The following is an 18,040-nucleotide window of genomic DNA, read 5'->3' as shown; positions in this document are numbered from 1 at the left end:
ATTATATTGATTGTATATTTCTTCTCGTGCACTAAACATACTATAAATTTTCGTATCACTTCATCATCGAAGTAAACGTTCCAAGTCTTACCCTAACATTGAAAAAGAGAAGCTAATAAATTTGTGCTTATCTTGACAAGTCATGGCCAAGCTTTTAATTTAGATGGTGACGAGTAAGGAAATTAAAAACTAGGGTTGGAATTCCAATTGAGATGCAACTCACAAGTCTAATTTGTCTGCCTCTAGAACAAGAAAATAGTGCCATATTTCCGAATCCATTATTTTTCACACACAAAAAAAAGGGTTTTGGCTTATTGCTATGGTAGTCATTAGTCTTTCTATACTTCTTTGTCATGTTTATTTACTTATTTTTAATCAATTATTTGGCTGGAATTTTTTTAAAGGAATTTATTTTTATTGAAGTTGAGGGGACACCGATAACTCCTTTTAAATAAAATGGGAGAGGCTTAAATTTGCATAATGACACTATCAGAAATAATTTAACCTTCAAATTGTCATTAAATAGGAAATAGTTTCACGTCTATGTAACTCTTATTAAAAAATAATAGTTCAGATTATATCTAATATAATATGAATAGCTATTTCATGGTGAAAATTAACAAAAAAATGTGTCCATTATCTTTTACATTAGAAAATATTTTGTCCCTTTGAGAAAAAATAAAAATATATATTAGGATTTAGGAAAAGAAAATTTACAAATAAGCTCCAAATGGCTTCTCCAATGGTTGAACACTCATACTATGAGCAAATAGATTAAATCACTATCACAACAATTTTATTGTTCTTTGACAGTACAAGTGTCCGTGTCACTCTTAATAGTTTCAAATACAATTCTTCGATATTGAAAACATGTCTGACTAAGTGTTATCGATGACTAAGAATTATCTAGAAAGATAATATGAAGACATACAATGAAATAAGATATATTAAAATATCTTTTCCTCTTATTTTTTTGGGTCAAAAGTATCTTAAGAGACTTCGTAGAGAGTCTTCCTCTTTGAAGTACAATTTATGTATATTGAAAACATTTACCTTTAGTGGAATTCAAACTTTCATCTTCTTAATTATGTTAGGATCTTACAAGTTAGAAGAGAGTTAAATAGCTCAAATTCGCTTCGTTATTAAGATTTTATAGCGAAAACTTAAAACGAAGACACACCACAACACGACCAAGCTACTATATTAATTTTGCTTGGTATCCATCTTCTTGAGACGACTAATCTAAGAGTCCACTCCTCACTATCCTCTTCTACTAAATTTTTTCCTTCTCAAACAAAAATTAAAGGTGGAGAAACCTATAGGATCGAAGGTAAGCGCTAGAAGGGGATGAATAGCACATTTATTATTTTTTCACATTTTCGTAAAACTTCGTAAATCGAGTAAATATAACATAGCGGAAGATATAATCACACACAAACTTGACACGTTTATTTTACTTGGTTCATAGCCACTAATTGCTACTCCAAGGTCTACGATCCTTAATCATTTACATTAGACAATCCACTATAAAACTCTTTCTCTTTCGAGAAAGAGTCATACTTTTACATGATGTAGTATCGGTAAACCTTTATCGTCTCAATAAGTTAATTACAAAATATAGACGAAAATAAATAACAAAATTTATCAACGATATAGATAGGAAGATTGTGTGTCGGTGCAACTTTTCAACATTACAATAGCATCTCGGGTGCTTCAGTTGCACGTAGAATGGACGTCAAGGTAACGTAAAATGGCTGCCTTAGGGTTTCCCCTCGTAGTTGCTTTTATAGGTTGATCCTAGCGCCTAGAACTCCTTTCGAGCGCGTCCACGTTATCTCGTTAATCCGCTCTCGATGCTGACTTAGCATCTCCGGGCACCTATATCCCTTCTAGGCGCCTGGAATGTTGACATGGAGGTTACCGGATCAGTTTTGACTCCGCCAGGCTTTATCCATCTCCGAGCGCCTAGAGCTTTTTGGGTGTCTAGAAGTTGAGGTGTCTCAACCACTCCTGGCTCGCCACCTCATCCATCTCGTTGGCCCAATTAGCTGACATCTGGGTGCTTGGATCCCTTCTGGGTGTTTGGCCTGTCCGGTAGCCCAGATCTAATATGGGCACTCGGAACTCGAAGTTTTGGTCCCTTCAATTTTCTGCATCACAGAATTAGTCCAAAACATATATAACAGAAAATTGACAGTTTACCAACTATTTGGTCTTAACTTTTAGTTTTTCATTGAAATAATAGGTCAGATCGACGCCTACTGTTCCCTTCAAGGGAGCGCGTCCTCACCTACTCCTCTTAGGAGAAATTACCTCTGCCAACCATCTAATCCTCTAGATATAGTTGGACTTTTGCTCAGCATCCGATTCTCGGCCCCCAGGACTTCCCTCCGATGTTCAATCCTCGCTGACCCATTGACCCGCTAGACATCCGGTCTACTAACCCGCCTAGACTTCCTGCTGTTAGTGTTGGCCCTTAGAGCCAATTATGAGATGATTGACAAAGAAACTTTTGTATTATATTTCATTGATAAAAGATAAAATTTATGGTTATTATATTTACTTCAGATTTATGTCAGATGAATAAGTATAATAATGTCCTAGGATGGTAGATTCTAGTTTACAGCATATCAATTGGTTAAATTAATAGTGGAAGGTTGTACATATATATAGAATACTACTCTTAACTATTCCTAGTCAAGTTTTAATATACAAGGTAATATTAATGCGTTGAGACTAGTATGTAGGTTAATTGATGACTTAATCTCCCAAGTCATGGATATAAGATATCAAGTTGACACATGTGTATATATTAAAAAATATATACTGAATTGACCAGCCATGAGAATATTTTATGAATCATTATATGAGTATCATAAACATCCTTATAGTGTTTAAAAAAGCTTTGTCTAGGAACTAGTCATTGCTATGATAACCAAGAAGGCCCCTGCCTCACCATAACCTGAAAGCCAATTTTTGAAATGTGCATTTAACTAATTGACTGATAAACCTGAATCTAACACAAGATCAGGTAAAATTCTAAGGTCACAATTAAGATTAATAAAGATAAAATTGATAAATCATCTCACAATTAAACCTATAGGACTAACATGTTTGACAATCTAGAATGGATGAGATAGAAAAAAAGAAATGAAAATCAATCTATCTTAAAATCCAAATACAAGTTGGATCCAAATCAAATATATTATATGTAAGGACACAAAGGTTTGGATCAATGGATGTTGAATAGTGGATGCTCTAGGCACATGACTGGATATATATTGAAATTCACCAAATTGAAAATCAAGAACCTAGGATCAGTCACATTTGATAATAATAAAAAATTTAAGATAATTAGAACAAGTAATATTGAACTAAGTTCTAACTTCATTATTCATAAAGTTCTTTTAGTTGATAAATTTGAATTTAATCTTCTTAGTATTAGTCAATTGTATGATGCTGGTTATTTAGTAACCTTTTCAAATTTTGAATGTTTAATTAAAAATATTGTAAATCCTAAAATAACACTTAAGGGAATTAGGAGAAATAACATCTACACCATTAATCTACTAAACTCCTCAACTAAGTGTCTACTGACATAGCAAGAGAAAATTAAGTTGTGATATAGGAGACTAGTCACACTCACCTAAGACTCATTTCAAAAATGAGTCAAAATGGTTTGGTTAGAGGTCTACCAAAATTAGTAACCCTAGAAAGTACAATCTATAATGCTTGTCAATAAGGAAAACAAATCAAATCAATTCACAAATCGACTAATTTGAATCAAACTATCTCAATACTGGAACTTCTATACTTAGACCTGTTCGATTCACACGGGGCTAAGTCACTAAGTGAAAATTAATACTACTTAGCAATAATTGATAATTGCTCGAGATTTACCTAGGTAAAATTTTAAAAAACTAAAGATAAAACATTTGAAAACTTTACTAATCTACGTAAATTAATAGAAAATGAAAAAATGTAAAAATTAAAAGAATAAAAGTGATCATGGTGGAAAATTCAAAAATAATAAATTTATTGAATTGTGTCAAAATAACAGTGACCACCATGAATTTTCATGTCTTTGAACCCCTCAACAAAATTTATTAGTGGAAAGAAAAAATAGAACCCTATAAGAAACAGATAGGGCAATGTTAAAAGAATATATTCTATTTAATCAATTTTGGACTGAGACAATAAGCATAGCTTGCTATATTCAAAATAGAATAATAATTAATAAACTTCATAATAAAACCTCCTATAAAATCTATTATAATAAGATACCCAACCTAAAATACTTAGAAAATTTTGGATGTAAAGTACATATATTAAACACAAAAGACTACTTAGAAAATTTACATCTAAAACATTAAATGAAACTTTTCTAGGATATTCCTCAACTAGTAGAGCTTATAGAGTCTATAACAAGAATACCCTAAAAATTGAAGAAACAACAAACATTATATTTGATGAAGAAAATAATTTTGACCAACCTAATCAAAATATAAATATTGAACAAAATATCACAAATCTAGAAAATGATGAATCCAGACCTAAATCAAATATGGCTGAACTAGAAGAACCAAGTGTTGCTACTACCACATGAGCACCCAAATTAATATCTAATCACCCAATCGATTTTGGGTGATTCAAATCTAGGAGTTCAAACTCGATCATCTTATAGAAACTTAAGTCAAATAGGTCAAATATTAAAAATTGAACCTAAAATCATAGAAGAAGCCCAACCTGACCTTGATTGGATTATAGCGATGCAAGAAGAATTAACCCAGTTTGAAAGAAATCAAGTATGAGACTTAGTACCTATGCCAAAAGATAAATCAATTATTGACACCAAATAGGTCTTTAGGAACAAATTAGATGATAAAGGTGAAATTATTAGAAATAAAGTCAAACTAGTACCTAAAGAATTTAGCCAAGTAGAAGGATGATGAGCGTAGGGTATGCATACATTTTTACTACTTTTATTGCACATCTTTATGCATTTTCATGTCGATGCTCTATGTTTATCGCATTCTTTATCCATGCACTTGGCACATTTTCTCTATTTCCTAGTTCGGAGGTCTGCTCTCGTATTTTTGCATTTGCAAGATGGAATCAGCATGAAACGAGGCAGAAATGAATGAAGAACAACGCAAACCAAGAAGGAGTCGTGCCTTCCACACAGAAGCCCTGCTTTCTCTGGCCGTGCCTTCCACACAGAAGCTCTGCTTCCTCTAGTCGTGCCAGCAATGAGTCAGCACCGAGTTTTTCGGCCGTTCCGCAAGACATGGCCATGCCGTTCCACCAAACACGACCGTGTCAGCATAAATTTCGCCCTATCTTTCTGGCTGCGCCGTGAGACACGGCCATGCCTCCCCGATCTTTGCGGGCGTGCTAACGGAACACGGCCATGTCTCCTTTTGAAGCCTATATAAACATTCTTTTAGAACCCTTTTGGGGGGGGGGCCGGTCCGAGAGGACAATAAGAAGGCTTCGTAACCAAGTTTTGGAGGGGAATCCGCCATCACGTCCATCTTCCAGAGGCTATTTCGCCATTTCCATCCACCACCGACGAGGAGATCTCAATTCAGGGAAGAACTGCACACACCGATAAGTCCTTTTTTCCTGTCTTTCTAGGATTTAGGAACTAAGATGAACTCTTCTTCTTCTTTCTTGAATTGTATCCCCTCCGTCATGGAGTAGATCTCTTTGACTCTAGGATGTAGGAGGAATTGGGATGTAACGGATGATTGTACTTGATGGATTTCTTTGTTATCTTCTATGACATGCTTATACTATGTTTTATGGAATTGTTTCTCGTACGTATTTTTGATATTTTGAAGAAGTGATTTCATATTGATGGGATTGAATTACTGTTCATAGGAAATCTTAGGATCGTATGACCAGGGTGCCTTGTGATAGGAGGTGAACCTTTAACTGGACTTTCTGAAGATATCTTTGAGCTGTAACAAATTCTCATGAGGGATAACTAATAGTTATTGACTATTACAGAGAGGTTCTTAATTGGGTACTCGGTGACAGGGGTAGGATACCAGTAGTATTGTCGGGGCGCCCGATAACAGTGGGAGAGCTATTAGAACCGGGCTATCTAGGTATCATCTCGAACTAGTAATCATAACATTAGAAGATCATGTTTAATTCCGATGAAGCCTTACAAGGTCTAATTGGGTAGCTTGGTTAGGATCCCTACATACATATAAACATTGAGAAATAACAAAGTGTCCACAAATACCATCACCCATAGTCTCAAGGAATCCAAAATTCTAGGGTCGTTTCCCATACTTGTCATATAGTTGATCCCTTTTGTTCGAGGATTAGGTCCTTTTGTTTTTCCTCTTTCTTGCTCTGACACAAAAAATCAACTCGTTTGTAACTCTTTTTGTGCCGATCTAGTGATTAATTCCACGGTCCCTGTGGATTTGATACTTTTATTACTTGACGACACTCATATACTTGCTGGAGCTATCAAAGGACTATACTATAATGAAACTTATGCACTTGTAGCTAGACTTGAGTCCATTAGGATATTGCTAGCCTATGCAACATATAAAGGATTCAAGTTATATCAAATGAATATAAAATTCACATTTCTTAACAGTTTCATTAAGAAAGAAATCTATATAAGTCAACCATCTGGATTTGGGGATCTAGACCACCCCAACCATGTCATTAGATTAAAGAAAGTCTTATATAGATTAAAACAAACACCGAAGGCTTGGTATGAAAGATTGTCAAACTACTTAATATCTAAAGAGTTTAACCAAGGGCAAATTGGCTCAATCTTATTTGTTAAAACCCTAGAGAAAGATATCTTTATAGCCCAAATCTATGTAAATGATATAATCTTTGGTTCAACAAAGTCAAAATTCTTTAAAAAATTTATTACTTTAATAGAAAATGAGTTTGAAATGAGTCTAGTAGGTAAACTAACTTTCTTCTTAGGCTTACAAATAAAACAAACCAAAGATGACAACTATATTTTTTAAAATAAATATGCTAAGGAATTAATTAAGAAATTTAGAATGAAAAATTATAAGTAAATTAATACACCTATGGAAACGACTATAAAAATTGATAATGATCTAGAAGAAAAATCAGTTGACTTAAAATATTATAGGAGTGTAATAGGTAGCCTATTATACTTAACTACAAGTTGTCCTGATATCTTATTTGTAGTTGGAATGTGTGCTAGGTATCAATCATATGCAATTGAATAACACTTAACACTAGTAAAAAGAATATTTAGATATATTAAAGGTACAATAAATGTAGAAATTTGGTACCCAAGAACAAACACCTTTGACTTAATGGGATAATCTAACTCAGACTATGCTAGGTATAAACTAGATAGAAAGAGTACAAGTGGTAGTTGCCAACTGTTCGATCAATGTCTAGTTAATTGGTGTAAAAGAAAGCAACACTGTGTTACCTTATCCACTACTAAAGCAGAGTACATAACAATGGGGGAATGTGTAGCTTAACTACTATGGATGATACATACACTAAAGGATTTTCAATTAAGTTACCAAAATACTAAAGTATTAATTGATAGCATAAGTTTAATCAATTTAATAAAAAATCTCATACATCATTCCAAAACTAAATACATAGAAGTAAAATACCACTTTGTTAGGGATATATAGCTAGGGGTGATATTGTACTTAACGTAAGTCTAAATCAAACCTAACAGACATCTTTACTAAACCCTTACCTAAAATTAATTTTAGTACACTCAGAAGATATTTAAGAATGTGCTCAATAGAGTACATTTTTTTTTTTCAAAAATATATGTTTTCTTTAAAACTTATGATTTTCAAAACCCATGTTTCAAAACTTACACTTTTCAAATCCTAGGTCTATCATTTTCAAAATTATTTAAAATTTGGACTTAGTCTAGGTCTTACTATAAAAATTATGAACCTATAGATTTAGACAGCTAACATCTTACAAGCACACTAGGATTACCTAGCTTGTGTACTAAGACATTTAGAATAGTGTGGGATGTTTAGGGTTAAGCTTGAATTTTAGATGCTTATGTTAGTACATCATCATAAATCTGAACTAAATATATAAATTAATATTGATTAAGTGATCCTTCATAGTAAATGACTAGTTGAAAACTTGCACTTAACCTAACTAACTTAGTGAAAATTGTTATCTTCTAATAGTCAGTTGGTAATAAAAGTTAGACATTTTAAACAAGGACAAATAGATGATTTATTTTTAAATATTATATTTTCCAAAATTAGTCATTTTTTATCATGCATGCTTAGACTCTAGGATCTTTTTATTTACTAATGCCTATCATTAGAAGTTCTTCAGATTACACTTAGTTTCAAAATTATGTAACACTTACTTTTTGATGTATCTCAAAAGGGGACAAAAAATCAAGGTTAAGTACAAACAAATATAGTGTTAACATTAAGGGGGAGGATTATGTTAACGGGGAGAGAATTATGAACTTTCAAATTAAAATTTGTCCTTTAAAACTTTCAAGTTCAAATTTGATTTTATTTTAAATTGGCCGTAACGTCGAGGTATATGTGGACGACATTCTGATCAAATCGGCACAGATCGAGACCCTCCTAGCGGACATCAGTGAGATGTTTGGCAGGTGAGAAGTCTATCTATAGAAGTGACTAATCCTAACTGGAGGTTAGACAAAGGGAAAGTCCAAATTAGATGTTTTGCAGGTGGTAAGTCGACCTATAGAAGTGATTAGTCCTAACGGAAAGTTAGACATGAGTAATCTAATAGGTTAGACCTACAAGGAAAGACTTAGGTAAGCCTAGTAGGTCAGATAGACTACAGGTAGACTTAGGTTGCTTGTTTGTTTGTATGCTAATCTTATAGGGACCAGGAGCTGGAAGCAAGATGGAGGAAGCATAAGTGGAGCAAACAGAAGTAGCCGAACTAAGCCCGTGGTCAACTTAAGTCAAATCTGATTTGATTGGATCCAGGCGCCCAGATGTTATTCTAGGCGTCTTGACAGTCCAGGCGCCCCTATGTGTTCCAAGCATCTAGATCCAGAAGAATTAGCTCGGATAAGATCGAGGAGATCGGATCAGATTAGATCTTATCCAGGAGCCCAAATAAGAATACAAGCACCTGGAAAGGTCTTTATAAGGAGCCTCAGCATGGAGCACCAGGACAACAATTCTACGCCTTATTCTTCATCCTGCGGTGCTGCGGAATGCGAACGGAATCAGGCTCATGCAACCGGGGATGTTCTAGGAGGAGTGTGTAGTGCACAAGACTTCCGGATCAGCTACTACACGCGTTTGATTTACTTTTCTTAAGTCTTACATTTGTTTCTCATTTATTATTGATTGGACTGTAAGACAGATTTCTTCACCTCCGAACAAGGTTCAAAAAGGAAATCACTAGTGGACGGGCGCCTCCTGTACATAGGTCTTGGACGTACTAACCCTAGCGGATTTTAAACTAAGTAAATCAGCGAGTCTCCTGTTTATTTACTTATTCTGTAGCTAAGTTCTTTGATAGTATGAATGAATGAGAATGAATGAAAATAAATGAACGAGAAGCACCCTGCTATGCACCCTCCTTTAGCGTGCCCCAATGATCCTATAGTGTCCACATACATTGGTATGTATAAGGTCCAATGTGTCATTCTCCCGTTTACCTTTTTCCTTAAAAGGTAACTTAGTCATTTTACCTTTTAAGCATGAATCACCTGTATCAAATGAATCTAATTCAAATAATTTTAAAATTCCACACTTATGTAATTTTGACATGTGGTTCTTACTTATATTGCCAAGACGACAATGCCACATGTAGGATGTTAATTGATCGTCTCTTTGAGCATGCTTATTGCTCTTTTTGATATTGAATACGTCATTAGATATATCTAACACGTAGATACTATAATATTCCAGTTCCATAAAGAACATCATTCAAAGTTATATAATAATAATTGTTATTAAAAGTTAAATAGAAGCCTTTTCTATTTAAACAAGAAATAAAAATAATAGTTTTTATTAAAGAAGGAACATAATAATAATTATCCAGTTCCAAAACAAGTCTACTAAGGAGTTTCAATAAATAAGTTCCTATAACTTTGGTCGAAACCTTTACTCCATTGCTAACTTATAAATTTGAATTTTTCTTGATCAGTCTTCTACCATTCTTTAGCTCCTATATGTCATTACATATATGTGAGTCACACCCAATATTCAATACCCAAGCGTCAGAGGAAATAGTATGACATTCAATAATGAAAATACTTAAAGGAGATGAAGCATCAGATGCCTTTTTCTTCACATATTCAAGATAAATCATACAGTTTTTTCGCCAGTGTCCTGTCTTGCCATAATGGTGACATGGTCCCTTTGGTGTCAGTTATTCTTTCTTAGTTTATTTTCTCTTAGCTTGATCTTTTGACTTTCTCTTCTTAGAACCTTTCTTCGAAGTGTCAAACGACATCATAACTTTCTATTCTTTCTTAACAGATGACTCCAGTATCTTAAACATATTGATCAGCTCTAGAATTATGGATTCTAGATGGTTCATCTGATAGTTAATCACAAACTATAAATAGATATTTGATAGTTCATCATAAACTATAAATTATTCTAACAGTTAGACTATCTGATCTCAACTTAAAACTCCGAGTTGGTTTCTAAGTTGGTCCATCACCTAAGTACTTTGTCCCAATTGTAATATGTCCTCACTACCTTTCTTTCTGAAAGGTCTCTTAAGGACTTACAGTAACTTACCTATAAAATATTTGATCCAACTGACGTGTTTGAACTTTCATTGTTTAGTATCCGATTGACTCACTAGAACTTCCTCATTTATTTGATGTATGGTCCAGCTAATCCATCAAATGTTTTGCCAGATTAACTTATTTGATCTTTTACCTGATGTTTGATTCTTTTGATCCACTAAGACTTCACTATCTAGTATCTGGTCATCCTGACCCACTAGAACTTCTGATGCCTAATATCAAGTCCTCCTGACCCATTATGACTTTTCATGTTAAGTGACCTGCACACTTAACTCCCATATCATAATAACTAACTTTAAACCTTTTATTAAATATCAAAATATAAATGGGATTATCGGTGTTGCCTGCGCCAATACTTTGAACTCCATTAATCTTCAAGTCATTGATCATGTTGCTAGCTTGACCACTTTAAGTAATCATCGACATTTGACCTCATCGATTCTTGAGCTCTATGAGCTCCATTTATGTCTTGTCAAGTTACTATACAACTTAACATATATATATTAAATACATATATATATATATATATATATATATATATGATATCCAGCGCGCCTGTGCTGTGTGACTCCGTGCGCGACATCTGACGTGGCGAGGAGTTTCACTGTGCATCGTCCACCGTGTGGCCGCCGAAACGAAGGAAAACCCTACAAAATCCCGCCTCTCCCAAATCGCGCGGCCAAATCTCAAAATCGCGCCGCTTCCCTCACCCTCGTCTGCTCTCCACGGCGATTCTGAGATCCCTAAATCGGCCTTTCTGCTCCGCGCCTTTCTGGGGTGCGGAATTTGTTTCCCCGTCACCGTCGGGCCTCCTGCACGCCGCCCGTCCCTCAAACCCTAGCAGGCGTCTCGAGCGACGACGGCGACCGACGATCCTGTCTCCATCGCTGCCGGCGTCGACCCTCCTTTGGCAACTCCGCGGCCGCGCCCGGCGTCGCATCTCCATCGCGGGCGCAGCCGGCTCGGCCCTTCGGTGTCCCTCAAACCCTAGCAGCCGTCTGGAGCGACGACGCTGACCGACGAGGCCGACCGAGGATACTCTCTCCATCGCGGCCGGCGTCGACCCTCCTTTGCCAACTCTGCCTCCGCGGCCGGCGTCGCAGGTCCATCGCGGCCGCAGGCGACTAGGCCCTCCAGTGATCCTCTCTGCATTGCGCGAGGAAAGCGCGACTGAGGGTCGAGATCCTGCGTCGACTTGTGGATTAATGAAGGTCTTCTCCTCACTTACATCATTAGGGTTTAGGGTTTACTTGTTGCTGGTTGGACTTTGAGGAAGATACAGTGGACTACTTGTTGAAGACAACAAATCGCCATGATATATTCTGAAGACGAAGATTTTCTATCATCTATATGGTCAACGAAAGTTCAATTGTTGGATATCTCATAGTACATTCTGGTTTTATGCATCTATATTTAGTCAGTTGCTAATTAATTAACATTTGGTAGTGAAATTTGTGTAAATATGAGACTAGTGTATACCAACAAAGCATTTACCTTCTTCATTTGCCTTATGAAATGATTTGTTCTTATAGGGTTCACATTCAAGTCGGACATATATCTCTAGACAAAAGATCTCCAAGGATCTAGATGAAGATATTCAGTTCTCTGGAATCAAAGTGTCCGAAGATGAGTTCATTGATGCTGAAGTATCAATCCATCCTAGGCATCTGAAGCTAATGGTTTAACTTTATCCAGTTTGATTCTTTACAATTGAAAACTTTGACTTATATCCTGTTCTAACATCGCCACGTACTCTTTCCCTTTTTTGTTGATCACATTTTGTCTGTTTATTCCGTTGATCATCAGTATGTCCTTGTTTAAAACATACAAAAGTTTTCCAAATAACTTCATTTGTCAGCTTATTTTTCTTGCTACTATATATCCTTGCACTAAATCCGGCCTCACGCGCATATTGGTTATAACAAGAAAATGCATCATCTATCGATGTGAATTCCATCCCAATTTTTGGCTTTCGATCATCACTAACTTGGGGAATAAATACATGATCATTACTATCATTTGCTCCCATTGTTGGAAAATATCAAATTCAGATGATTTCGTAAGTCTGCATATTACCATATAGTAATATAAATATCCTAAGTAAAATATACATAAACAAGACAAGATAACAAAACAGTCAAAATATTTTTATAGTTCCTCACAATTTACTGTTGAACAGACTAGAAGCAGCAACATTATTTATATCAAGGGAACAATTGAAATCAACACATATCATATGTTATATTGATGTTGGACTACAACATTTTTAATCATAGGCAATATAGACAATTGACTTAAGGCTTAATTTAAATAATCAATGCTTGCCTAGTAGGGGCGGAGTGGACCAGGGGCGAGCAGGGCGCAGGGCGACGACGGTCGTGTATTAGGGGGAGGACGCCGGATCGACGAGGGAGAGGATTGGGAACAAGCCTCACGATTTCGGGAAGTCCGGGTCTGTGCGCGACGGGGAGCAAAGTGACAGGCGAGAGGAGCGATTGCGGCCGCGATGGCTTCGGGAGGGGGCCGAAGTGCGCCCGCGATGGCTCCGGTCGCGATTTTGGGAAGTCCGGCCGCGCACTGTCGAACAAAAACGCAAATCGCTCGCCGCCGGTGTGGAGGCGATTTGGGTACTCGATCGGAAGCTCGTGGAGAGGACGGCGAGGCAGAGGAAAGCTTGGGTTGAGGCGGGGAGAAAAGGGAAAGTCAAAATTTTGGCCTCGGGCGGGAATCCGATCTTCTTCTCCACGGTGGAAGTCGCCAGCCACGTCAGCGCGTCGCGCACGGAGTCGCGCAGCACAGGCGCGTAGTATATCAAATCTATATATATATATATATATATATATATATATATATAGGTAAAGGAATATGAATTCTACTATAAATTTTTTTACAAATCTACACATAAATTATAAAAATTAAAAAATTATAAAAATTCACAAAATGATTTTGTTAAATAATAGAGATTAAAGTTTTTATAAAATTTGTAAGTTTAAGAGCAAATTAAATTTTTCAAAAAAGAAGTGAAAAGCAAATAAAAAATATGATAATTTTGGTCAAAATGGTCATATAATTATTTTTGTTAAAATTGTTACTTGATTATATTCTATTCAAATTTTAAATTTAAATAGACAAATGTACTCTATGAGATCATTGAAATTAAAGTATATGCTTATTTTTAGTCAAATTTAAAATGGATATATATATATATATTCATATATTAAAATTTAAGTAGGAATTGATCATGCAATTATTTTAATTATTTTTTATTTAAAAAAAAATTATAACTCGTGTATTATTTTATCAAAAATATTATATAGGTAGGTACACACAATAAATTGTTCTAAGTTTTTTAAATGAGTGAGTGAGAATACACCCCCTTAATTTGAGTTAAACTTCGATCGAGGTGTCATTTTGACGTTTGAAAAAATATCTCTTTGACATTTTGACAAAAAAAATGTTTTTTATTTTTTCCTCCCATGTATATATTATTAACCAAAGGCCACTCCTAATTACTCAATTAGCTCAGCAAGTACGTCTTCTCGGAATGAAAGATCCAATATTCAAGACGAAAACAAAATCTAATATATATGTCAATAAACCTACAGACAATTAACCACACTGTTCTCCGGTGTTTGGTCGTGGAATTTCAATATGCATGGTCCATGCACGTGCAAGCCGGAGCTTAGACTTAAACCACATGCATTACAAGATCGCAGCCGCCGGGCTCCACGTGGTGCATAACTAACTAAAGGTAGAGCTGTCTCCTCCATCGTCCAATACGGTAACGTGAAAATTTACGTGCCGTTTACGACTCCATTAAAGCAGATACAAAGTTTAATCACACCTTTCCTAGCTACGTCCATGATCTGCTCGATCTGTCACCCACAGCCGCCGTATAAATTTCCCATATTCCTTAATACCACTCTCCCCCAATTGTTCTTCCTCTCTCTCCCCATCTTAATTGATAGATTCCTGCAAGTAGATTCAGTTTTGCACTGGAATATGGAGAGCTATCCAATTCTGTTTCCCACACATCACTCCTCCTCTTCTTCTTCTTCGATTTCGTTCGTTCAATATCCCTCCCATTTACAGTCCAACTTGATTAATATTGTCACTACACATGGGTTTGGCAGTGGCAACAAGGACGACCTAAGCAAGGTCTCAGGCTCACCCCAAGGGGATCATGGCAGTGAAGTTGATCACAAGCCAATCAGTGACCCCTCTGATATGGGACAAAAGAAAGGGAAGATCAAGCGAGAGAAGAAGATGAGGAGGCCGCGTCACGCCTTCCAAACTCGAAGCCAAGTTGACATACTCGACGATGGCTATCGATGGAGGAAGTACGGGCAGAAGGCAGTCAAGAACAACAAGTTTCCTAGGTATATATATTGTTGCCTCTTTGTTCAACCTCCCTATTTAACTTCTTTCAAGCTCTCCGAATTTATCCATTGCATCAATGAGGCACTCAGTGTTATTATAGTATTTTTTTTGAACGTCTTTTAATTAATTTGCAAGCGATTTATTATCTCAAACAGACTTCAAGGGATCACACCTGTATATAATATATACATAGATAGACCTCTAAAGGAAAGAAAAGGTGATGTCATCTGTTGATGCCCTAATTTTTCATTTTATTTGTGAGAAGATTTGTGTGTTTTGTAAAATGAATTAGCATGCATGATGTTTCAACTACTTTAATTTCAGTCGATGATCGCTTCACTGGATCACTTTTTCTAGATGACATGAACAAGGACTCCGATTAGGTTTTGGGTAGTTAATTAACATCAAGGAATGGTATTCTTGATCGATAAACATGACTAATTAATGGAACACAAGGTTTTATTATGTGGAAAAATATACATCAAGTCAATGTTCAAACAAGTTATCTTCTATATATCTTTGTAAACTAAGATTACATCCATCCTTTCCTTTACAGCCTTGAGCATTTTTTTCATGCCATTTTACATAATAGATAATTGTTTGATAATTAGTAGCTTGAATTTCTACAGAAGCTATTATCGATGTACACATCAAGATTGCAATGTAAAGAAGCAAGTACAACGATTGTCGAGGGATGAAAACATTGTGGTGACGACATACGAGGGAACTCATACTCACCCAATCGAGAAGCCAAACGACAACTTTGAAGACATCCTCAATCAAATGCAAATATACGCCAACTTTTGAGCTTTGTTGTTCTAATTTGCTTGATGAAGAAATGGTGGCAAATCTCTGTAAAGGACGGGCTAGCTAGCTTAAGATGGGTACTTCACAATTAAGAATAATTCGCCAAATATTAATATATTTTATGGCATCACAAACTTTGTTATTTTGCATCAGTTACAATACAAAGAGTGTAAATTGCATGAGTTACACACATAAGAAAATGATCGTCATGAAAGACAATGAAACATACAATATTGGTACACGCAGTTTTGCAAGTTTTCTTGAGAGAAGAATGCTTTCAAAAAATTTTCTCCTTTCTTCACGAGGAAGGTGTTGGGTATCTCCATACTCATTTTAAATTTTATTTCAATAAATAAATAATAAAAATATAATAATATCAATTATTACAATATGCCCATGCATCAAATACACACAAGGATACATATGTACACAGACATAATTATATAAATAAATAACATAAATAAATTATATCTGTTGGATGACATGAAGCGAAAACGACATCAACTAGCAACTTTCATAAAAAATTATCTTTATTTGTATCTACGCTGAGATCTTCGTGAGACGACTTCACTAAGTCATGTGTCATATCTCCATTTTGATACTAGTTGAAAGAAAGAGACAAAGCAATCCGAGAGAAGACCGACTGTTTGATTTGCGGGTATTCGACGGCTCAAAGTAATCCGACGATACGAAACGAATTGAACGGAGACAATGAAGTCTCCTTTTGGAGGTCAAAAGACTTGTTGCCATAATGGGCAGCAAAGCTAATGGCCTGGGAGTTCTGATAATAATAATTGTTCGTCGGAACAATAGCTAAGGCGGCGTCAGAAGAAGATCCCTTGGCTGGAACAACACCTTGTTGTTCGGCGCTCCTTGGTGTGATGTCGGCTATGACTGGAAACCACTCCACTCCAAGCGATGATTGGTCGGTGAAGGAAGGGGGTGGTGGTTGGCTCTCTTGGACGTCGATGGCACCACCAAAGGTGGTCGGTGGCGGCAAGAGGAAGAGGGGCGGCGACTGTAGGTATCTTTTACGAAAATAATAAATAAATATAGTGAAATAAAATCAATCTCTTTAGAGATCCATGTGAATATAGTATACATATTTGATTGAATTGTTGCTTTTGTTGTGTGAATGGAACAATCCCAACAGCAACTTGATTCAGTAGATCTCAGCACAATCAAATGGTCGGGCCTTTTTGGTATCCACACAAATACGTCCGTCGTTCGTCACACGAACTTAACCTTCGGAGAAGAACCATCTTCGTTGTACTTGTAACTTAGATGGTTTTGCCAAGAGTAAAAGAAGAGGAGACTAGAATGATCATCCACGAAATATAAAAAATTAACCTTTTGTATTCATCCAATTAATACAAAAGGTCATCCAATGAATACAAAGAGTCATTCAATAAATATAAAGAGTCATCAAATGAATATAAAAGGTTTTTGCCTTTTGCTATCTTTTTCATCAATACTTTATTAATCTCTAGTAATGGACATTAATCCTCTTTAGTAGTTGAGTCTAATTTGAATTAGACTTAATCCAATAATCCAATAGTTGAATTCATTTAAGTCTAACTGAGATTAGAGTTAATCCTATAATCTTAGAGTCCATCATATTTTAGTCAAATTAAAATATACTTATCTCTAAATCAACATGTTTTTTATGTGTGACCCAAAAGGTTCTCATAACATTGGCAATATATCTAAAATAATATTTTAGATGTGATCATCTAGCAATGTATCATTGCTGTCCAAGTGATGAGAATGTCGAGATACGATCTAACCTTTCTATTTTTATTATCTTGTATAACTTGATCTTTCTATCCTTGATATCTAGATTGATCTACAAGACATAGACCGTGCCATCTCCTTATCAATCTTTGTGTTTGTTAATCTCTAAGTAAACTCACTTAACCAAATGAGCTCAATATCTCATATTGACTTATTGAGCATGGTCATGCATTTTAATAGTCCTACTTAATCAAGGGGCATAACTCCTTATGTAGGGAATCGTAGTGACTTCAGGTCTAAGAACTATTTATACTAATAGTTACTATGAGAATGTTTATGATACTCATATAA

General features: G+C 35.6%; 2 protein-coding genes across 2 annotated transcripts in view; one reads left to right on the top strand and one right to left on the bottom strand.

Annotated features, from left to right (window-relative positions):
* Positions 1-11,920, bottom strand: part of LOC141814431 (protein ANTAGONIST OF LIKE HETEROCHROMATIN PROTEIN 1-like) — a 15,988-nt gene extending 4,068 nt beyond the window's left edge. The window contains exon 1 of the mRNA XM_074702394.1: positions 11,847-11,920. Coding sequence (XP_074558495.1) covers positions 11,847-11,920 — 74 coding nt within the window. The remainder of the gene's footprint in view (positions 1-11,846) is intronic.
* Positions 11,921-14,770: 2,850 nt separating this feature from the next.
* LOC141815541 (putative WRKY transcription factor 43) lies at positions 14,771-16,042 on the top strand. The gene is made up of 2 exons (XM_074703490.1): positions 14,771-15,147; positions 15,778-16,042. Exons 1-2 carry the CDS (start codon positions 14,771-14,773, stop codon positions 15,953-15,955), a joined length of 555 nt encoding a protein of 184 aa, XP_074559591.1. The 3' UTR covers positions 15,956-16,042.
* Positions 16,043-18,040: the final 1,998 nt, after the last annotated feature.

Source organism: Curcuma longa, chromosome 21, assembly GCF_044706935.1.
Source record: "Curcuma longa cultivar G26 ecotype Majalengka, Jawa Barat chromosome 21, ITB_CL_G26_1.1, whole genome shotgun sequence".
In the NCBI taxonomy this organism is placed as follows: Eukaryota; Viridiplantae; Streptophyta; class Magnoliopsida; order Zingiberales; family Zingiberaceae; genus Curcuma; species Curcuma longa.
Note: the sequence above shows the minus strand (reverse complement) of the source record. Positions and strands in the feature narration are given on the sequence as shown.

Bases quoted from the DNA above. Each gene is read 5' to 3' on its own strand.
- LOC141815541 (XM_074703490.1), top strand. From the start codon at position 14,771: ATGGAGAGCTATCCAATTCTGTTTCCCACACATCACTCCTCCTCTTCT. The intron at 15,148-15,777 runs GTATATATATTG...GAATTTCTACAG, and splicing joins AAGAACAACAAGTTTCCTAG to AAGCTATTATCGATGTACAC.